Source organism: Rana temporaria, chromosome 4 (assembly GCF_905171775.1).
Source record: "Rana temporaria chromosome 4, aRanTem1.1, whole genome shotgun sequence".
NCBI classification, from domain to species: Eukaryota; Metazoa; Chordata; class Amphibia; order Anura; family Ranidae; genus Rana; species Rana temporaria.
In genome coordinates, this window is record NC_053492.1 from 237,234,905 (window position 1) to 237,258,710 (window position 23,806).

Sequence of the window (23,806 nt, forward strand, 5' to 3'; positions counted from 1 at the left end):
TCTGCTTCTTCTTACCTCAGCAGTGGTCAGGAAAACATCATCACTTATGTGCCTCATGCCACATGCAACAATACCAAGGGCCACACCCGGGAACACATAAGAATTGTTGCCCTGCCCTGGATGCAGTGTTCGCCCATCTGGTAGCGTGACGGGATCAAAAGGACTTCCACTTGCAAAAATCCCCCGGCCCTGTGTTTAATGTAAATACCATTAGAAGATAGAGTGTTTGGATTACTTGTTCTTCTGACTGAAAATAACTGTCACAAAATTAAAGAGAGTCACGTTTAATAACTGACAAAAAATGATTGGTGTAAACAAAATGAATTATTGACCACAATGGAAAATAAACAAAAATAGAGAAAACTTGCTTTATTACTTACATATTTTGATTTCTTTATTTTCAGCATACCTGGGGAGTCTTACACATTAGGTGGTTATGTGTTTTATTTTAACTGTAAATGTTGTACAACCAAAACAGCTGAAAGTGGAACATCTTTTTGTGTAATTCATAGTAACCCATTTTGCTGGGCTCTGGAAATTTGGATTCGGTTTTTAAATTGGACAGGCATGTTGGAGAGTATTAAAGAGCTAGTGGGAACTCTGTAGGCATGCAGTAACACAATATATCTAAACAGTTTATAACATTCACATCAAGTTAAAAATATTTTGTCAGTTGTCTTGTTAAAAAAAATTATAATTTTGTCAGCATCCAAATTACAGCAATGAGCTTGGAATCACTCCATAACAGTTACACTGATATCAATGATCACTAGCTTCATCAGGAGGGTGTGTTGCTGGTAATTAATAATGTTAATGCAAAAAAATGTATATATGTTACTTATACATATATTATATTGAATTTATTCTTTTATTTATAGTTTAATAATTACCAGCAACACTCCTCCTGATGAAGCCACTGTTGATGAAATATGTTGAGGGAGACATCAGTGTAGTTGTTATGGAGAGATACCAAACTCATTGCAGTAACATGGATGCTGACAAAATATAGTAAATGTAATTTTAACTCGATGTGCATAAATGTTGTCAAACTTTTTAAATACCGGTATATTGTGTTGCTTTGCACCTTTAAGATCCTGCTTTTTGGCTATTGTTGTAAAAATATTATTAGGAATGTGGTGCCATTATATGTAAAGTCTCCTTTGGTCTAGTTACAAACATATACAGTATTCTGTAGGCATTCAGGAAAAATTAGCCTATGTGTACCTTACATCCCACATTTATCCCACATACTGTAGAGTTGATTAAATGTTATCATGGCACTGTCATGTGCACTATTCCTTGTCACCCATTGCAGAGTTCCAGTTAAACAGTAGGCTTTACATTCCTAGATTTCATTACAAAATTACTAGTTGGCAGTGAGGGGGTTGCTGATTGGAGAAAGCCAGAGCAAGGAAAACCTACTGTATAATAGAGATTTAAATTGGATGCCCTACCTCTGCTTTATTTATTTAGTGTTAAGAGGAAAATCATTTTAATTAACGGTTTTGTTCTGTGAATAGCGAGTGGTGGAGCTTGCAGCAACCTAAAAATTGCAAATAAATCACAAAGGAATCCTGTATGTTAAATGCTTACTTGCATAATTGTTACTTTCCATAGGCTATATTTTTTATTTAATTGCAGTGTGCCTTTGAACATGCTAGAAAGGTTGACGTCTTTGAGAATAGCCAAGTTCCTAGGACCACCCCCTCACATACATGTCATCGCCCTTTCCTCTTCTTGGTGTGTTTAACCTCTTCACGCCGGCCATACACAATTATGCAATATCTCAGTGGGTGGGCCTTAACGACAAGGGGCTGCATATGTGCATACCAGAATGTAAAGAGAGCCGTGTCTCTGCACAGTTACTGGTGGCTAACTGAAAGCTCCAGATCTCTACTTGTGATCTGGAGCTTTTTGATCATGTGACAACCAGCGGTCACATGATCAGAAACCCTGCCTCCCAACAACAGAAACCTCTTGAAGGGTCGGGAGGCACCGACGCAAAGGGGTTGATTACTGTCTGTGCTGGCCTATCTTCCCTGTCTACATAACATTTTAGCGTGTCAGCTGAGACAGCTGTGAGTCTGCTGGGGCTGCTGACATCACATCCCAGATGGCAGTGCCCCTGCAGCAATCTAAGGGCTTTTTGTAAATTTATTGGTTGTGAGTACAGGTAAATAACATGCATAAATATATTTAAATGCACATATAATGATATGGAAGCATGTGTTGAAATAAATGGTCTAGTGACAGGACCTCTTTAAAGCGGTATTAAACCCAAAGCCAAAAATGTAATACATTGCAGTCTACCAATCATTAGATGTGGTGGCTTCATCAGTTTTCTGTTTTAGGCTTTTCCCCCTCTATTTTTAACTGGTAATCTGGCCAGTAACACACATCCTCTATTAGAGTGTCCCAACTCTGGATTAAGGAGCAACAGAGACACACTTAGACAGCAGAATTGTCAGTCTGGGGAAAGGGGAGCATTGGATGCACTAGCAGATTTAGATACACAAACAAACTGAAGCCAAACTCCAGCTAACACTTTTTTAAACAGTTACAGCAGGGGTGTCCAACCTTTTGAAGAGCGAGGGCCAGGGCCGAACTTACCATTGGGCTTGACTGGGCTCAAGCCCATGGGCCCCGCCCAATAGGGGGCCCCAAAAAAAAAAAAAATTTTTTAAGAAGGGGTCCGGAGGTACCCAGGGGCCCAAAGGCCCCCAGGGCCCCCGGACGGCAACCCCCCCTTTTTTATTTATTTTGTATAAAAAAAATATGTTTTATATATATATATATATATATATATATATATATATATATATATATATATATATATATATATATATATATATATATATATATATACATATATATATATATATATATAATTATTATTATTATTAAAGGGCCCAGGGGTCTCCAGGGCCCCCGGATGGCAACCCACTTTTTTTTTTTTTTTATAATTTTTTTTAATTTTTTTATATATATATCTTTTTATTAAAGGGCTCAGAGGTCCACAGGGCCCCATGTGGCAACCCCCCCCCCCTTTTTTTTTAAATAAATGTTTATTTCTTTATTTTTGTTTATATTTTTTATTAAAAGGCCCAGAGGTCCCAGGGGCCCAGAGGCAACCTCCCTTTTTTTATGTATTTTTTATAAATGTTTATTTTTTTTATTAAAGGGCCCAGAGGTTTATTTTTTCTTTTTATTAAAGGAAGGGCCCAGAGGTCCCCAGGGCCCCGGATGGCTACCCCCCTTTTTTATATACCCCCCTTTTTTTTTTTCTTTATTCTATTTTTTGTAAAGGCCCCCCCGCTTCTCAATTTCGGCAGCCCCCCCCGCTTTTCAATTTCGGCAGCCCCCCCCCCGCTTTTCAATTTCAGGCGGTTCTCTGCTCCAGGGGGCCCATGCCTTAAGCTGTGTAAGGGGCCCCAAAATTCCTGATGGCGGCCCTGCGCATACCTAACACGCACGGATTCTGCAGGACTTTCCCACACAGACAGCTTCTTCCCGCAGTCCCGCAAAAGGGTTAATTTCCCTGCACTGCCGAAAGCCGAGAGCCGGGCTAATGACAGTCTGTGGCCCGGCTGTTGGCACAGGCGAGAGGCACTCCCCCCCCGTCCTGCCCTGGCGAGGGCCACTTAAAGGGTTACTAAAGGAAAAAAAATATTTTCTTTAAAATAAAAAACATGTTATACTTACCTCCACTGTGCAGTGGCCCCGATCCACGTCTTCTGGGGTCCCTCGGCGGCTGTCTCTGGTCCTCCACGCAAGAACTCACCACATTCATGCGAGAGCTCGCAGGGTGATGAGTCCTTGTGGGCGCGCTCCCGTGATACAGCGAGTGGTCATAGCCGCTCACTGTATCACTCGGCCCCGCCCCTCGGCGCGCCGCATCACTGAATGTGATTGACAGCAGCGCCAGCCAATGGCTGCGCTGCTCTCAATCCATCAACTCTAGCCAATCAGTAGCCAGGCTGAGCGGCGAAGAGGGTCTCGGGACCGAGCGCGGGACTTTCGACGGGTTAGGTAAGTAAAACGGGGGCTCGGGGGGGGGGCGTCATCATCGGATGTTTTTTCACCTTAATGCATAGATTGCATTAAGGTGAAAAAAAAAATTCCTTTACAACTCCTTTAAGCGTCTTAGTAACTAGTCGCGGGCCACAATGAGCAGAGTGGGTGGATGACAGGTCTGTGTCCACTCTGCATATGCAAAACAGACACGGCCTAATCTACTCTATGGGCCCTCTGATCCAAACAGATGAAAGGGGATAGATCCACTTCTGTTTTTTAGCAGATCGGATTGGAGGTAGGCGGGTGTAAACGGACACAAGTCTGTTTACATCTGCCACTCCATAGAGGTGAATGGAGAGTCTGATTAGCTAAGCCCCATTGTGTGAACGGGGCCCAAGGTTGCTTTTAAACGGATGGTCCGCAGTCTACCCACACCGCGGGTGCAGCACAGTGCACCTGTGGCTTTCCTGCAGGTTAGCAACACTTTGCTATATAATTCTATTGTATCCTGCAGGTGTGGTACACTTTCTGAAAGTGCACCAAACCCACAGGTAAAACCAAAAGTCTATGGTTTAGTGCAGGTAACCTGCAGGTGTACTGCGTGACACCTGGAGATCAGTTTGAAAGCAGCTTAGTAACCACCGTAGAACAGATATGGCCATATGTACACTGTGATTTTAGTAATAAACGTACCTTTAATAAAAGTCTTCTATTCAGGTATCACCGGCTGTTGCTGTCCCAGGCAGAGTGCATTTAGTATCACTCCACCTATGACAGGAGCCCATGCTATACAAGAGGCATAAAATACCCTGAGGAAGCCATTGTTGGCAAACACATGTTGGGATATGACCTCAATTATTGACCACCCAATATATGGATATCAGTGATCAGTAAATATGATTTGTATCATAGTTATCTTCTGAGGATTGTACAGCAGAGTACAACACCATTGTAAGGTAAATCACACAAATGTGTTTAAGTGAATGTTTGGCTGTGACATGGCAGGTGTTTCCTAAAGAGAAGTATTTGATTTGACCACTCTTGTAAAACTCACATGCTTTTTGTGTGTGTTTTTTTTTTGGAGAGTTCCAGTAAAACTCAGTTTATTTTGTGACCTATAAAAGGAAATACTAGACTAAGAGCTATAGATTCCATTTGCTGCTTAGTGGAAAGCTGCGGGAACTCAGGAACTATAACAATGGCCAGGTGTTCTTACCTCAGTCAGGGCATAACACTGTTCTGCAGTGCACTCTGCTTTACTTGTTGGATTGCTGAGGGCGAATATAATCGGTCGCTCGTTCACTACAGCCATGTCCTTCAAAATCTGCTCAGTAAATGCTCCACCTATTGCTGCAACACCTATAAAATGTACAATGCTGTAATAAACATGACCACAATACAAAACCAAGGAAGCATCTATAACTACAGTTAACATACCTATTAGAGCTGTTGGTTTGATATCTTTAACAACATCTTCCAGACTCTTCATTTCCTTGTGTGGATGGGCAAAGCGCTCCTTTTCATGGGTGAGAGAAGACCTGCCCTGTAAGAAAGATATTGCGCAAATTAAACCTGACTGTAATGGTGGAACTTCACAAGTTCCTCTGTGACCCAAACTTTAGAAAACAGTGACTGTGGGCCAGATTCACAGAAGAGATACGACGGCGTTTCTCTGAAACGCCGTCGTATCTCTCAGAGTATCTATGCGGCTGATTCATAGAATCAGTTACGCATAGATAGCCCTTAGATCCGACAGGTGTAATTGTCTTACACCGTCAGATCTTAGGATGCAATACCTCGGCCGCCGCTGGGTGGAGTTTGCATCGTATTCCAGCGTCGGGTATGCAAATTAGCAGTTATGGCGATCCACAAAGGTTTTTTCCCGTCGTTACGTCGGCGCAAGTCTTAGTTTCCCATCGCAAAGGGGTGCTATTAACATGGTGTAAAATTACTCCACCATGTTAAAGTATGCCCGTTGTTCCCGCATCGCTTTTGAAAAAAAAAATTCCCGGCGTAAGTACGTTACGCACGTCGCGATTCACAAACACGTTGGGCCGCCGTAAGTTCGCGCAAAGCACGTCGCGAAAGTTGCGAACGGACCACGTGCAGTACGTCCGGCGCGGGAGCGCGCCTAATTTAAATGGTACCTGCCCCATTTGAATTGGGCGGGCTTGCGTCGGACGTGTTTACGATACACCGCCGGAAGTTTACAGGTAAGTGCTTTGTGGATCGGGCACTTCCACTGAAAACTTGCGGCGGTGTAACGTAAACGGGTTACATTACACGGCCGCAATTCTACGTGAATCTGGCCCTGTGTTCTTAATGCTTGTGCTCTAGTTATAATCAGGGCCGGTGCTACCGCCAGGCCAACTAGTCAGCCGCCTAGGGCACACTGCCGCCTAGGGTGCAGCCACAGCCACAGATCTTAAGCCTCAAAAAACAAGCAAAGAAACATAGTGCTCTTGGTTTTGACTTTATTAGGAAAAACTCACATTAAAAACATTTAAATGAATTAAAACAATAGAAGTGCTTGTAAATCTTCTTCTCATTAATCAAACCTATCCACAAAGCCACAACTACTGTACACTCACCAGCTCACACTTATCAGCACTCCTGTCTCTTTTAGCAGTGTCTTTGTATAGGCTCCAGTGCAATGATTTCACCAGGGAATGCTCCGCCTTATGCTTTGCGTCTCTACTAGACCATGTCAGAGGATGTCAGAGGTGACATCATTGCGCTGGAGCTGATACACAGACACCACTGAAAGAAATTACTCCAGGCTCCCTGCCAAAAGGGGTCCACTTCTATACTAGTTTATAATAGTTCTGTTATTAAAATGTATTCTGGGAAGCAATATTTTGCTTGCAATCAGATATATAACTCATTTAACTCTCCTACATATACATAACTTTCTACGACATGCAATAAACAGACTTGTACATGTAAATTGGGTGATTTGCCATGCCTTTTAAAAGGCTAATTTACACAGGTGCAGAGGGCTATACAAAGACAGAATTCTGTATATTTCTGCGCCCATGAGTCACAGGTGTTTGTGTATATTCCCCGGATCAACTTTACCTATAAATGTTAGTACCTAGTTATAGTATGTACATTTAGGAAATAATTGCATTTGTACATTTTAAAAGGCAATATAAAGGAATAGTAGTGGTAAACAAAGCCCTTGTGGATTTAATTAGCTTTTTTTGGTTAATTCTCCTTTAAGGAGGGGTGGCAGGGGCCATGTCCTATGCCTACATACGTTTGGTAGTATGCATTCCGTCATTCCCATCTCAAAATGTTGATGGGTATGATTTTGGGTTGTCCCCAAAAAAGTAATAGAGAGAAGTCTTTTAATGGGGACACTAGTTCTGGTGACCTGGGGATCCCCATGAAATTCCCTTCATTTGCAGAGATTTCCTCTCATTACCTATTTGGCTATGGGACAGGAAGTGAAGGGAAGTCTCCCCAATTGGACACAGATGGCAACATATTTTTTACTGGGGTTATAACCCTCCCTTGCTCTATCCAAAACTAAAAAAACTTTTTTTGCCTATAGTTATACATTAAACTATAGCAACGTAGAACACCTAGCATACAGTCTGATATCTCCACAGCAAGAGAGCCACATGTTACTGGCCCATTTTTGATCTTTGTCAAGTGGTGATTGAACTATGCAGCTAAAAAAAAAAAAAAAGGTTGGGCCCATCCAGGACTAATCAGCTTCCTGGTACCCCTTGCTAGTTCTTTACAGCACAAAATAGATGTTTGTTGTAAGTAAAGCATCCTCCTCAGCATTTTAACACTTTTATTTTTTATTTGTTTTAAGAGTTATTATTGCACTGGGTCTTCCTTGGATTCTAAACCCTGTCTTTAGTTACATTTTGGAGTGAAAAGATCTCCCACATCTTTATTCTGCAGTTTGCAGCAGAACTGATGAATCTTACAGAAGTGTATTATAGCTCAGGGAAAGGCGTTCTGCGAATTTTCAAATGCTCCGTGTTCCGTTTCATTGATTCATATGTGTGCTGGTATCTTTATAGGAAGATGTCATGTGTTAATAAAATAGTAATAAAAAAAAAGAAAAGCAAATAGCGGATAGAAAGCTTGTAATAGGGAATTCATTAATAGATTGTGTGACCTGAGAAGCTTTATTATTTATTCATGTCTAATGGAAACTGTATTAGTTAATACATTGGTTAAATCATTATAATTCAATGTGTGTTTTAACCGAACAGCTAAATTATTCATGTTTATAATATACATTTTATTTATTCATATTTACACTTGAAATTCATATTGCTTTAGGTATTCTATTAAATTGAAATTCAAGTACGGTACAAGCTAAAACTGTCATACTTTAAACATTCCAGCAGATGGCACCACAGTCTGAATGGTGGCTACAGCTATATGCATCTATACATTATGCCAACAGTTACAACATTTTCAATAATAAACATAACTTTCAGTATTTATGTTGCGGCTTGGAATTTTCACCAGAGGTACAATCCTATCCAACACTACAGAATTCAATGTGATTCAAATGTAAAGGTTTTCAGGATTATAATCATAATTACCATTGGGTACATGTTAGGATACAGCTCTAGACCCTGGAAAATTGGAATATATGATCTTAATCATAGATGAAAAAAATGACATTCATATTTACCATTTCTTAACAACCAATACCATTATAAATTGAAAAGGAGGACATCAGGCCCCTGAGGACATCCTTGTTTGCCCAATCCCTCTCTGTCAGCACTGGGGTCACATTGGCTGAATGAGGGAGAGAAACTGAGGGAGATGAGAAATGTAAGAATATTAGCACCAAAGAGTGCAAGGGTATTGTTTTGTAAAAATCACCTCTAATCTTAGGTGTCCTCAACCGGGGGGGGGGGGGGGGGTGTGTGCTGACGAAGTGTAATCTCTTCTCTCCTGACGTGAGGTAATAAGCGGGGCTCGGGGGGGTCCTTGAGGACCATCGGCCCCTTACAGGTGTAATGATAGTGCAAAAAAAACTGTAAGGGGCCCTGGGGACCATTAGGCCCCTTACAGGTGTAATGCAAAAAAAAAGTAAAAAAAAAAAAGGGAGGGGTGCCAGCCGTGCCTGTAAGGGGCTGTGGGGACCATCAGGCCCCTTACAGGTGTAATGCAAAAAAAAAAAATTACAAAAAAAAGAAAAACGGGAGGGGGGCCAGCCGGGCCCCTACCCGTACAAAATGTTAATATATGGCCAAATGATCTTTAAAGCTGACCTTTACCACAAAAGACACTCAGGGGAAATCATAAAGGGTGTTAAAGACTGCACCAAAAGTGTAGGTGCTAGTGCCTGATTTATGTGCCTGTCAGAGGCTGATCCGGCGATGTCCTGCAATCATGTCACTGAGCTGCAGAACGGGGAGATGCAAGGCATTTCCCTGTTCTTCCCAGTGACAGGACAGTGAGCTGCTGCTCCCTGTCATCGAGAGCAGTGACCACTGTCGTGTCACTTGTAGCCCAGCCCCTGCACAGTTAGAATCACTCCCTAGGACACACTTAGGGCCAGATCCACGTACAGCGGGCGCAACTTAATTTTTGGGATTTAAGTTACACCGCCGCAAAATTTCTACCTAAGTGCCCGATCCACAAAGCACTTACCTAGAAATTTTCAGCGGTGTAACTTAAATCCGTCCGGCGCAAGGCGTGCCCAATCTAATGGGGCGAGTCCCATTTAAATTAGGCGCGCTCCCGCGCCGGACGTACTGCGCATGCAACGTGCTTTGCGCGAAGTTACGTTGCGCCGAGTTTTGTGAATCGCGCCGGGTAAAAAAAGTTGCGGCGGGAAAAATAAAAAAAAATAAAAAATTTGACAGCGTCGCGGGAAAGAAGGGTCTACTTTTACATGGTGTACTAACTTTACACTTTGTAAAAGCAGCCCTAATTTTGCGTTTGCAAACTAACAACTTACGGAGACTTCACGAAGGGAAACTGCTTCGTGGATCTCCGTAAGTGCTAATTTGCATACCCGACGCGGAATTTTGACGAGAAATGCCCCCAGCGGCGGCCGAGGTACTGCATCCTAAGATCCGACAGTGTAAAACTATTACACCTGCCGGATCTTAGGAAAATCAATGCGTAACTGATTCTGTGAATCAGCTGCATAGTTAGAAACAGGTATACGACGGCGTATCAGCAGATATGCCTGCGTATACCTTTTGAGGATCTGGCCCTTAGCCCCTTCATTGCCCCCTAGTGTTTAATCCCTTCCCTGCCAGTGTCATTTACACAGTAATCAGTGCATTTTTATAGCACTGATCGCGGTATAAATGACAATGGTCCCAAAATAGTGTCCAATGTGTCCGCCACAATATTGCAATCACAAAAAGAAATATGCAGATCGCCGCCATTACTAGTAAAAATTATAATAAAAATTTCCCCTATTTTTTTCGACGCTATAACTTTTGCGCAAACCAATCAATCAATATACAGTACATTTATTGTGATTTTTTTTTTTTACCAAAAAGTAAAAGATAGTGTTTTTTTCAAAATTTACGCTCTTTTTTTTGTTTATAGAGGTGATCAAATACCACCAAAAGAAAACTCTGTTTGTAGGGAAAAAAAAGGACATTGATTTTTGAGTACAGCATTGCACGACCGCAAAATTGGCAGTTAAAGCAACACATGTGGCGAATCACAAAAAATGGATCGGTCATTGGGCAGCCAGTTCTTTCGGGGCTTAAGTGGTTAAGATGAAAGCTGATAAACATGTCTATTAATCCATTTAGTTAAAAGCACAAAATCAGCTGAACCTGTGGCCTTCAATGCATTTCACTTAGCAATAAGCTTAATAAAAAAAACACTGTATACAGGTTTGCCAGCAGTTTAGGAAACTTAAGGTGAACAGAGGTTCACTTCAAATACAAAGAGATGAATGTAGTTATGCATTGGCCTAAAAAACAGTAAGGCCCCCAACAAGCACATATTTTATTTTTATAGTGCCTGGGATCAGCGGGAGCGGTGACAGCAAGGGCTCTGTTTGACAGAGAAGTCTGTCATAATGTGCTAGTATGCGGTGGATTACAGCACATTATGGCATAAATATGCAGGGTGACCTTTTTTTGTTGTTGAAAGTTTAATACTGCTTTAAATGTTAAAAGAAAGAACAAATATATGGTGCTGTTTTTTTTCTGGGTTGTGGGATTTGTACACTGCAAACAAGTCATTTCTTTGTTTTTCAGACCTAACAGTTACATTCATATCAAGCTATAATACAAGAACTTAACTGAAACCTAATAAACTTACACTTTGAGATACCCAATGCCAAATACAAAGCTAAACAGATTATAAAGTCATCACAGTTGGTAGAGCATTGCACAGCCTGGAATTATGCTAGCCAATGGAAAAGTGAATTGATTCTCCACATGACTAGCAGCAAGTGGGTGGCTTCTCAGCATTTCTGCTTATACCCGGCATTGATGGCCTTCAGGATCTAATTAAGAAGTTTCCAGTCTCCAACTGCTGCAAGATATGATGCATTCAATTCTTAATATGGAAAATGAAAATATTTCAGGGTAAAGGACTAGTTAGTGTGTAAAAAATATATTGAAATAATAGGAACCATGCTAATAAGACTAATAACACGCACTATATATTTTATTCACAAGCAAAGGCTTTTATGCCTTTGGACATACACTATACGGACTCCAAAAGACAGGACCGTGGTCTTTTGGGCTTTCAATTTGCATAACTTTATAGCTGCCATTATGGATTATGAAAAACATTTAGTACAAAGTCAAATGCAGGGTATCATGATTCCAGCATAAGAATCTTATAATTTAATGCTGAATTACCATAATTTTTTATACTAAAGACATTTTTAGAACTTGAACTAGCTAGACCAGTAAACAGGAAAGTGCAGTGAAAGTCATGATTCACATATCATAAACAGACTTCTTTTATAACATATACATTTACAGTTCATGCATTAAAGTATATATAAATCTCAAACTTTTTGGGGGAAAAAAAAGGGATTTATAAATGCTACCAGGGCTTTTTTTTCTGGTGCCCTCTTCATGATTGATATAAGCAGGGCTTTTTTTCAGGGGGAACTTGGTGGAACTCAGTTCCACCACCTCTGGCTCAGACCCTTGGGGGGGCTGCTCACCACAATCACTTGTAAACACAGAAGTCTGGTTTCTGTGTTTACAAGTGACAGCTCTGCACTTTGTGTGTAACCCCCCCTGAACTCTGCACTCTGTATGTAATGCAATCCTGGTATTTAATGCCCCTTTAAGACCCTCCTACTGTTTGCGAAATTTGACTGACCACACCCACTATTTGATGTGATTCAGAGGGTGTGTGTGGGTGGAGGGGTTTTGGGGGATCGTGGTTGAGCCCAGCACCTATTGTTTGGAAAAAAAAGCTCTGAATGTAAGCCAAATCTATCCTCTAAACTCAATAATAAGTGAGAGGATATCTTTCCAGTCTAGGAAAGTCAACACAACATCCTCATTAGGGTGAAAAGTGGAAACCACTGTGTGTAAGATCAGATTGAGACTCCCTACAGGAGGACTGAAATGAGGTCTTAGTAACACAGACATCACTAGATTTAAAACAGAGACATACTGTATATCTGGAAAACCTCCAGGATAGACGATTCCCTCTGCCTCACAGTTTTTTACTCCTGAATGGAGGGCCGCTGATAAGGCAGTGCAGCTGCACTGGGTCCCATCAATTTAAAAAGGGCACTTGCCAAGCAGGAGGGCCAGCTGTACAGCATACTGCCGACTATTGTTACTCCTCCTGCAACAGCTGCCAGCTTCTCCTTTTTCTCCCTCTGGCTGCACTGCAGGGGGATCACAATCTGAAGTGCTTCCGGCATCCCAATCTCGCCTCTCCAGCCGGAAACTGCTGTGGGCACACATGGTTACATTTCGGGACTGAGAACGGTCCCCTCCTTTCCTGAATGAACACAGTGAGCGATCGGTTCTGAACGTTCCTACGTCTATTCATCAATAAAGCATACATAGTACATGTGTTTACTATGCTTTAGTTTGTGAATAAACATGAAGCCTGTGAGCGCTTCCCATTCATTCACTGTCCTATGGAGCTGAGGCTGCAGAGAAAGGGACTGATGAATCTCTGTCCTCAGTCCCTTTATCTCAAATGTAAGACATCAGGGGTCTGTTTAGACTCCTGATATTTCACCAAAGCCCCCTAACCGGGCAGTTAAATAATAAAATAAATCAATAAATATAATTCTGCAAAAAAGAGTCAAAAATGTGAAATTCCCCAAAAATATATTAGAAAAAAAATTAAGAACTTGTATTAATGCACTTTATCTTCTGAAGAGCAGTCAACATTTGGATTGGTCTTCAGAGAGCATTTGACAGGTGTTGAGGAGGCATATTGTATCCTCACTGCATGCTTTAACCCCACTTTGCACTCAGCTGTGGGACTCTTGCAGAGCAGGGCTCTTCGCCTGAATGGTTCTTGTTTGATGTGGGGTATAATTTCTTATTTTTAGCAAAATAAATCATTTAACATTTTCAGAGGGGGTCCTGTCAGGTAGGCTGTATGGGCCCCATGATTTCTAATAGAAGCCCTGCCTGAATGTGTACCATGGAAAACTATGAAATGTGAAACTTTTCAGGGGTAGGATAGGCATTAATTCTGTCACTGCTGTAAAACTCCTGGTGCCCCCTTGATGGTTGATGTAAGCCGCAGCTGTGGCGTTGTCCAAATAAGCCCTGACCAGATGGCGGGGTCCGGCAAAGTACAGATAAATAGAGAAAATGCTTTTGTTATAGAATTTTGACTGTAAGCATTGTTTCCTCTTGCAACCAACAACCCAGAACAGAAAGGGGATTCAGAATTTCACACCAACCTAGAAAACTGCTATCCATTGTGAAAATCTTCCAGTTTTAGTGAAGAAAAAAAGCTGCCCTTCGACAGAAGACACCATGACAGAGGCTTTTTGGTTCAAGTATGTAAGCACATCTTCTTGCCCAGAAAAAAAATGGTTTGGTCCCATTCTGTGACAATGTTCTGCTGAAAGGTTTGTGGAATTGAGCAAACAAGGCTGTGTCTAAGGCAGTTTTTCAAATTATCCTAAGGCAGAAAGACCTTGACTTGAAAGGTATCCAAGGGAAGGCCCAAGTACTTCCTACGGTGACAGAATGAGGTATTGACTTTTTAAAGTCCTCCAATGTCCACGTTGTGAAAGACATATTGCAGTCCAAGGTCAGAGAGGTCTACTTATGTATTATTCAGCAGATTATTCAGGTATTCAATGACTGGAATACCCAAGAGATGAAAAAGACCCAGAACTGGAGTGGGGACCTTTGTGAATACTCTCAGAACCGAGGCTTGACAGGAGGGAAGGGCCACAAACAGTTGTCATCAGTGACTGTTCAAAGTGAACAGTCACTGATGATCTAAAAAGATGGGAAAGTGTAAATTGATTTGATCCAAACGTTTGGGGTTGAGCAAGTCTCGAATAGAATGAATACTTCCTTGGGGTTTTGTGACTGGGAAATTGGTTTGAGGATAAACCTTGAAACCTTTCAGCTAGGGCAACAGAAACAATAAGCCTCTAGGACAACAACCCCGGAAAGGTGGTCCATCTGATTTTTCTAAGACATGATAAGACATGAAGCAAAGAATTGAGTGGAGATTGAAGGTCAAATTCTATTTTTGTGACCTTTTTAAACTACTTCCCACACTCAGGGTTTGACTATAAGAGTTTCCAAATGGCCTAAGAAGACCTAGATTCAGTAGCAGATTTATACATAGACTTAAATTCCTTTGGTTTGTCAGGGGTGTTTAAAACCCCCTGAGCTAGAGCGGGTAGAAGAGGTCTTATGGACCTGGAAACTGAAACCTGACTTAGTGGAATGAAATTGATGCAGGATAGTAAGGTGTCAACCTACATCATGGATCCTTAGTTTAGCGCAGCTGGGGTGAGTACTACAGTGGTCTACAACTGCCAACCAGCACATAAAGAGATGCAGAATTGGATGGAAGGAAGGGTTAACAGAGATAACCCAGATGGCTTATAGTGTTGCATCATGCAGACAATGCAGCACAACAATCTTCTGGTCAACTCAGTTAGCAAGTTGATTTACAGTACATACAGTAGCCTGCTCGGATTGGCTTTGAGAGTCAGAGAGGCGTGGGCTGATGATGTTACAACCTCTGCCAATCCAAGCAGGCTTTGTATTCATTAATAGATTACATCGCTCGCTGTGATTGGCTCCAGCTCCAGCAAAAATGAAGAAGAATATGACTCCAGAAGGAAGAAATATGAAGCGTTGGAAGCCTCGGAAGGGGGGGTCGCCTTATACGTTGAGTACAGGCAAAAAAATCTTAACATTTTTTAAAATTAGGGGGTCGTCTTATACGCCCGGTCGCCTTATACACCGGCAAATACTGTATATACAAAACTAATCAACAGAAAGAAAGAGATGTTGATCCAGAAACCAGTAAAAATAGTGCCTTCATGGTAATACATTTGTGGTTACAGCCTGCAGCTAGAGTCACTGGGCTGGATTCAGAAAGATCAGCGGATCTTTCTGCTGGCGTAACGTATCTCAGATACGTTACGCCGCTGTAACTTTGGGTGCAAGTTCCGTATGCAGAAAGAACTTGCGGCCTTAGTTACAGCGGCGTAACGTATGTGTGGCGGCGTAAGCCCGCCTAATTCAAATGGGGATGTTGGGGGCGTGTTTTATTTAAATTTCACTTGACCCCGCGCATGCGCCGTTCGTGAAAAAATCCCAGTGTGCATGCTCGAAATTCCGCCGCAAAATGTCATTGCTTTCGACGTGAACGTAAATTACGTCCAGCCCTATTCGCGAACGACTTATGCAAACAACGTAAAATTGTTAAAATTTGACGCGTGAACGACGGCCATACTTAACATAGGATACGCTGCATATACCCCTCATATAGCAGGGGTAACGCTGGAAAAAGCCTAACGCAAACGACGTAAAAAAAATGCACCGGGCGGATGTTGGTTTCTGAATCGGCGTATCTACCTAATTAGCATATTCCTCGCGTAACTATACGGAAGCGCCACCTAGCGGCCAGCGTAAATATGCAGCCTAAGATACGACGGTGTAAGACACTTACACCAGTCGGATCTTAGGGAAATCTATGCGTAACTGATTCTCTGAATCAGGCGCATAGATACGACGGCCCGCACTCAGAGATACGACGGCGTATCAGGAGATACGCCGTCGTATCTCGTTTCTGAATCCGGGCCACTGTCATTGCTATTTACATGAATTATATGGAAGTATTTTTTTCTTGTCATTTTTAGAACAGGAGAAGGGCAGTTTTGTAATACTGATGAACAGGAGCAGGAACTACGCTACACCTTTATGCAACGATACAGCTTTTTGTTTTAACATCTGATTCTTAGATTACTCTATAATTCAGCTTTTCTTACATATATTACATGTTTCAGCTATGCTACCACAGCCTGGAATTACAGCCTTTTGCTTTTGTAAATGGTTGTGGTATACGCAGACTTTCATTTTAAATCCCACTGTCACATGGGAAAAAATAGACTGTCTGTCTAAATATGCCTTTATCTTCCTAGTGATGAAGAAAAAAAATATATATTTTAAGAATGCAATGCAAGTCAATAATGAAAAGAAAAAAAGTTTATTAACTAATAAACTAAAGTTAAGTGCCCTAGAAATTATAGTGGACTATTTATGCAAATACAAATAAAAGTTTAGCATTCCACTGAGAGTCTGGCTGTATTTCACATTCCTGTTGTCCTAGGGACCCATGAAATATGTGCCCTTTTAATATCCCACCCCATATTATCACCGGCTACCATATGTGAATATAATCCTGAGATATATAACTAAATTATGTTTTCTAAGGTTGCATTTTGATTAAAATACACAGCTCTCCTTGTCTTGCATTATAAGACTGAGGAGAAAGGAGACATGGCCAAAACCGTTTCTAGCTTCTTAGTAGCCCCTAGTTTGTCCGTTGTGTTGCAGATCTCCATGTTGTGTTATTACGGCATGTACATTCTATTGTAGATTACTGGCTTGTTGAGAGGCTTGGGGTACATTCTAGGGCAGAGACACCCAGAGAGACACTGAGTAAACTGCATAAACATACTAGAGCTGTCTAGATATTTAAATCAAAATGCCTCTTTTCCATAGTGTAGTCAATGGTTTATGAAGAGCTGGACACTCAGCTAGCATTTTTAGGACAGTAGTGATAGTTTTCTTCAGAGAAGGTTGCATACCTGTTCCTAGCAAGTCTAATAGCCGGATTCAGAAAGACTTACGACGGCGTATCAGTAGATACGCCGTTGTAAGTCCAAATCCGCGAATATCTTTAAGTGTATTCTCAAAATGAGATACGCTTCTCAGTTGCTAAGATACAACCGGTGTAAGTCTCCTACGCCGTCGTATCTTAGCTGCCTATTTACGCTGGCCGCTAGGGGCGTGTACGTTGATTTACGCCTAGAATATGTAAATCAGCAAGATACGCCTATTCACGAACGTACGTACGCCCGTCGCAGTAAGCTACGCCGTTTACGTAAGGTGTTTTTCAGGTGTAAAGATAAACCACTTAAAAGATGGCGCAGCCAATGTTAAGTATGGACGTTGGAACAGCCGTCGAATTTCACGTTGTTTACGTAAGTCGTACGTGAATGGGGCTGGGCGTAGGTTACGTTCACGTCGAAAGCATTGACTATTTGCGACGTGACTTTGAGAATGCGCACTGGGATACGTCCACGGATGGCGCAATGCGCCGTTCGTTAGGCGCGTCATTTACGTGGGGTCACGATTCATTACCATACAACACGCCCACTACCAGCCTACTTTGAATTACGCGGGTGTACGCCGGCCCATTTACACTATACTATCTCAGATACACTACGCCACCGTAACTTAGGACGCAAGTTCTTTGTGAATACGGTACCTGCCTCTCGAAGTTACGGCGGCGTAGTGTATCTGAGATACGCTACGCCCGCACAAAGTTAAGCCAGTCTTTCTGAATCTGGCTAATTGTTTTTAACAGTCTGTGTTTTTTTGTTGACTGCAATATTATAATAAAATTACTTTTTTTTTCCTGGCGACTCTCTTTATCCATCTTTTGTATGAGATGCAGTTCTGTGCTAATTTCTTCCAAAGAAAATTGCTGAATGCTCACGTATAATAAACAACAGTAAGAGAGCTCTCTGGTTATTCACTGTCCCTTGCAACCTTCAGCATCCTTTAGTGGTCAGCTTAGTAGTACCACATAACCACAAGCGCTGGTTCACATTTGTGCGGTGAATTTTAGGTATGTTTTTGGATTCTTTATGAACGTGAGTTTTCATGAAAGTGCATCAAATATATTACAAGCAGGATTTTTTTTTAACCACTTCAGCCCCAGAGAATTTGGCTGACAAATAACCGGGTCACTTTTTGCGATTCGGCAGTATGTTGCTTTAGCTGACAATTACGCGGTCGTGCGACGTGGCACCCAAACAAAATTGACATCCTTTTATTCCCACAAATAGAGCTTTCTTTTGGTGGTATTTGATCACCTCTGCGGTTTTTATTTTTTGCACTATAAACAAAAATAGAGCAACAATTTTGAAAAAAAATTCAATATTTTTTACTTTTTGCTATAATAAATATCCCCCCAAAATATAGAAAAATATATTTTTTTCCTCAGTTTAGGCCGATATGTATTCTTCTACATATTTTTGGTAAAAAAAACGCAATAAGCGTTTATTGATTGGTTTGCGCAAAAGTTATAACGTCTACAGAATAGGGTATATTTTTTTGGCCTTTTCAATAATTTTTTTTTTTACTAGTAATGGCGGCGATCAGCGAATTTTATCGTGACTGCGACATTTTGGCGGACACATCGGACACTTTTGAAGCTATTTTGTGGCCATTGTCATTTATACAGTGATCGGTGGTATAAAAATGGCAGGGAAGGGGTTAACGACTAGGGGGCGAGGAAGGGGTTAAGTGTGTTCTAGGGAGTGATTCTAACTGTATGGGGGCTGGGCTTACTGTGACAACACTGATCGTTGCTCCCGAAGACAGGGAGCAGAGGATCAGTGTCCTGTCACTGGGCAGAACAAGGAGGTGCCTTGTTTACACTGGCATCCACCCGTTCTGCCACGGGCACGGTCAAAGAGCTTGTGGCAGGGGCACGCAGGCGCCCACACGCCGGCAATTTCAAAGCAATGTACCTGTACGTTGCTTTGCACAGCCGTGCCATTCTGCCGTCGTATATCTACATGGCGCGGTCGGCAAGTGGTTAATGCACTACATCTAAAACACACACCAAATCCACAGGTGTGAACAGGGCATAAGGCAGGTCATAGACAAAGCAATTTTCTTTCCTGCAACCATGTGTTGCAGGAAAAAAAATTGCTTGATTCTCCCATCAACACAATCATTGCTGATGGGGGAATCTCTCTCACGGAGCCATTATGTTCTCCCGTTGGGGTGGGTGAAGGAGGGGGGGGGGTTGGGGATCCACCTTTGCTGGGAGAACACAATGAATGATTATTGCTGGCAATAATCACATTTACAAATCCAACATACTGGTTGTACCCAAGTTGATCAATGGATTGACTTGGATGCCATCAGCATGCCCATAAGTGGCTTGAATCTCGACTGGCCCCTGCTAAAACAGCCAAGATTCAAACCATCTATGGCTAGCTTTACACTGTAGTAGTATTAACAATAGGCAGAAAATTAAGCAGATATTCAACCTCTGTAATATATTAGCCCCTTTCGTGTCAGATTTGGAAGTGTCTACTTTTATCCAATTATAGTCCAATTATAGTACAGATTACAGATTAGTCTTCTTGATTGCTCAAAAAAAAAACTCATAAAGGCACCCCTGCGTGCCACCGCACCCTAGTTGATAAAGGCTGATCTATACTACTGAATATATAGTTTCTTTAGATAAAATATTTAGTTTAATGCCATTGAGTTTTATCAATATTAAATTATTAATTTACCAACTTTGATTATTTTTTTCTAAGATAAACATAGCACATAGCATTAGTCACAGTTACAGTGTAACACTGAAAGCGGCCATACATGGATAAAGACCAGCCCAATCACCCTGTTGGATTTCTTACGCTTATTCAGTGTGTTCTGACGGTGGGGAAATCTCCTTGCTGCCAGAATACCATAGCTCAGTGGGGAGGATTCCTCCATCCACATCGAGTGTGTCAATAGTGGTGTGACAAACGCGGGTCAGACCACTGCCCTTTCCATAAACATGTGACAAATGACTGTGCAACCTCACTCCATGCTGTCACTGATTCGTAACAATGGCACTCTCAGCCTCATCCTGCATGAAGATTATCCAACTTGCAGGACCACAATCGAAAGACCAAGAGACAGAGTGATTGTCACTTAACCAAACTTGGTTTGGGTAACTAAGCAATTAACTCTTTAAACTGCCACCACCAACTACATTTATAGAGAAGTAGTAAACTTTTGATTAGCGATTATCTAATAGCGATTAAAGATTAGCAATAGCAACTTATGATTTTAGAATAAACATATAGGCCCCATACACACGAGAGGATTTATCCGCAGATACGGTCCAGCGGACCGTATCCGCGGATAAATCCTCTCGAGGATTTCAGCAGATTTCTATGCGATGGCGTGTACACACCATCGCATTGAAATCCGCGCCGAAATCCTCTGGCGATGACGTGTCGCGCCGTCGCCGCGATTATGACGCGGCGACGGGCGCGACGCTGTCATATAAGGAATTCCACGCATGCGTCAAATCATTACGACGCGTGCGGGGAATCCCTTTGGACGGATGGATCCGGTGAGTCTGTACAGACGAGCGGATCCATCCTTTGGGATGGACTTCAGCAGATGGATTTGTTGAGCATGTCAGCAAATATTCATCTGCTGGAAATCCATCCCAGGGGAGATTTATCCGAGGATAAATATCCGCCGGAGTGTACACACCATAGAATCTATCCGCTGAAACCCATTTGATGGGATTTATCTGCGGATAGATTCTATGGTGTGTATGGGGCCATACAGTATAATACACAGGTAAATGCAGAGATTTACACTACAGTAGTGCTCTTCAAGAGACAGGGATTCTTTGAGTTTGCGTTAAGGCATTAGAGACAGTTTTAACACTTTTCAAAATATAGTTTAACAATAAAAAGTTCAAATAAAAAATCTACAAAAAAACATATTACAAAGAAACAAATAGACAATAATGCAATAGAGAAAAAAAGAAATTGAGGCTGAGAATACTTAATGTCCCGAGTCCAATCAGTCAAGTAAGATGGTACATTGGTTGAAGAAGAGAAGGTAAACTTCGGCCTCATATGTATACAACTATCAGGAAATAACCGGAGAAACACCCAGTATTCTACAATAATGGATTATATCTATATCAAATTCTCATCGACTTTAATATAATGCAGAATTCATAGTTGACTTGATGGCCCTCAAGGTCTTTAACTATATGTTCAATGAATGAATGTTAACTGTAGGCTTTCTCTAATGTTCTGTCAGGACTGAGCTCTCAGCCCTTCCTTCTCTGTGCTCAGGTTGCTCAGCTGTCAGTTAATTGCCAGTACTCATCGTTCCAGGGTGGGTCATCTGTTGTTCGTCTTCTTCTCATCAGTCAAGCCCGCATCCAGCCCCTTCTAAAAGCACCTAAACAGCGCTAAAGCGCTGCTAAAACGAGCAACGATTTAGCGCTGTTTAGGCGCTGCTTTTGCATCGCTTTTCGGACGCTAGCGGGGCACTTTTAGCCCCAAAACAGGGATTAAAAAAATGAATGAATAGGAGGCAGTTTCCAGGCACTTAGCAGAGGATATTTTCAGTGCTAAAGTGCCTAAAAAAAGTGTGAAAGGAGTCTAGGGGTTTAAAACCACTTTAAAGCTTTAAGCATGATACCACAAGATATTTGCTAAGAGAACACCAGACCTGAGATATTTGAGGTTTCACCTGCATACCCTCTAACGATGTCCCAATTATTGGCACCTAATTTGGTGCACTTGATTTTATTCTCATGCATTTGAAGTAGTGGTAAATATAGAGGTGTATATATGTGGTGCAGGGTATAGTCATGACAAAGGTACTCCAGATGTCATCCTAACCCTTTTGTATTACTAAATGCCGCACCACCATCCTTTTTACCCCAAACTAAACTTACCAAAAATACCAAGACACAAAGGTTGGGGTAAAATTGGCCGTTTCGATCCCTTTATTATAACAATTGCAAATTATGTAACCAAATACTACATAAAAAACTAAATTTAAGGTTGCCGATCCTTGGAGGCACCAAGTATCAAATTATCCACTTTGTATCTGCGTAACTACTTCCACGGTCCCCAGCCGCACTGCACCAGCTCGGGTACAAGCCACATTCTGCAGATGCCACCATTGTAATTACCAGTTAATCCACCATAACTGGCATTCCATCGGGGACTCCATACCTTAGATGGGTCACTAATACTATAATCACAGCAGGTTGTTTTAAAATGCCTCCAAAAACCCCAACCGTACTTAGCCTGATATAAAAACGAAACAGAAAACAAACATAGGACGAACCAATCCAATGTAGGGCGAGCAGCAATGTTTATTTTTCTCGTGTCCTCCCCCGGATGTCCAGCTCCACTTCACATCCCCCAATACCACTCTTACAGTCCCTTCCCCACACTGGCTGCCCAATAGTCATAAAGCTAAGTTAACTGACCTAAAGATTTTAACCCTGACTTTCACGGCTTATCCTGTGTTCCTCATCATGTAAGGCCTGCGCTAATTTTTTTTTTTTGCTTCGGGCTATACTGAAGTCTGCAACATAGTAGAGAGGGTTTGTTGGTATCAGGCAATTTTGAGTGATTTGAATACTTGTGATGTCTATATAGAGTAGTCTAGGCGCCTAGACCTGTTTGTCATGTATCTGGACCATTTGTTTTTCCAGTGTCCAAGAATGACAGTTTTTTTCTGCCGTTATGAAAAAACACAAAAGATCTGTGCATATTTGATCCCATAAATACACTTTTTGTGTTTAACCTGGTAAAATAACCAACAACCAATAAAATTTTGGTGATGAAAAAAGGAATACATGCGTTTGAGGTGCCTATGCATCTAAGGCCCCATACACACGACCGAACATGTCTGCTGAAACTGGTCCGCGGACCAGTTTCAGCAGACATGTTCGGTCGTGTGTAGGCCCGAGCGGACAGGATTCCAGCATACATTTGCCCGCCGGGCCTTTTTCCAGCGGGCAAATATTTCTGGACTTGTTTTAAAACAGCCCGCTGGAATCCTGTCCGCTCGGACATGTTCGGTCGTCAGTACAGACCTACCGTACATGTCCGAGTGCCCGCCATCCCTCGCATGCGTCGAATGACTTCGACGCATGCGTGGAAGCATTGAACTGGCAGGGCCGCCCACGTCGCCGCGTCATCGTCGCGGCGACGGCGCGGACACGCCCCGCGTAATGTTTACGCGCGGATTTCTGTATGATGGTGAGTACAGCCACCATACAGAAATCCCCGGGCAGACATGTACGGTGAAAACGGTCCGGCGGACCGGTTTCATCGTACATGTTTGCTCGTCTGTACGCGGCCTAACAGTCATAGAAATAAGAGAGAATTAAAACAAAATTTGTTTGCCACTCCTCACCTTTGGTGCACATGACCTGTCTGTAATTGGATGTTATGTAAACGTTTTTACATAGACCAGAGTTCTTCTTAAACATTGCAGCATAAACAGCTGTACGTAAAAATGTATCCCTTTTTTGTTTGATTCTCACTCTACAGCAGGCATGT

General features: G+C 42.0%; 1 protein-coding gene across 1 annotated transcript in view; it reads right to left on the reverse strand.

The window, feature by feature from the left end:
• Positions 1-23,806, reverse strand: part of ME1 (malic enzyme 1) — a 546,137-nt gene that overhangs the window by 14,830 nt on the left and 507,501 nt on the right. Inside the window, exons 10-12 of the mRNA XM_040350020.1 lie at positions 5,452-5,557; positions 5,231-5,373; positions 16-189 (exon numbers count right to left, since the gene is read on the reverse strand). Coding sequence (XP_040205954.1) covers positions 16-189; positions 5,231-5,373; positions 5,452-5,557 — 423 coding nt within the window. The remainder of the gene's footprint in view (positions 1-15; positions 190-5,230; positions 5,374-5,451; positions 5,558-23,806) is intronic.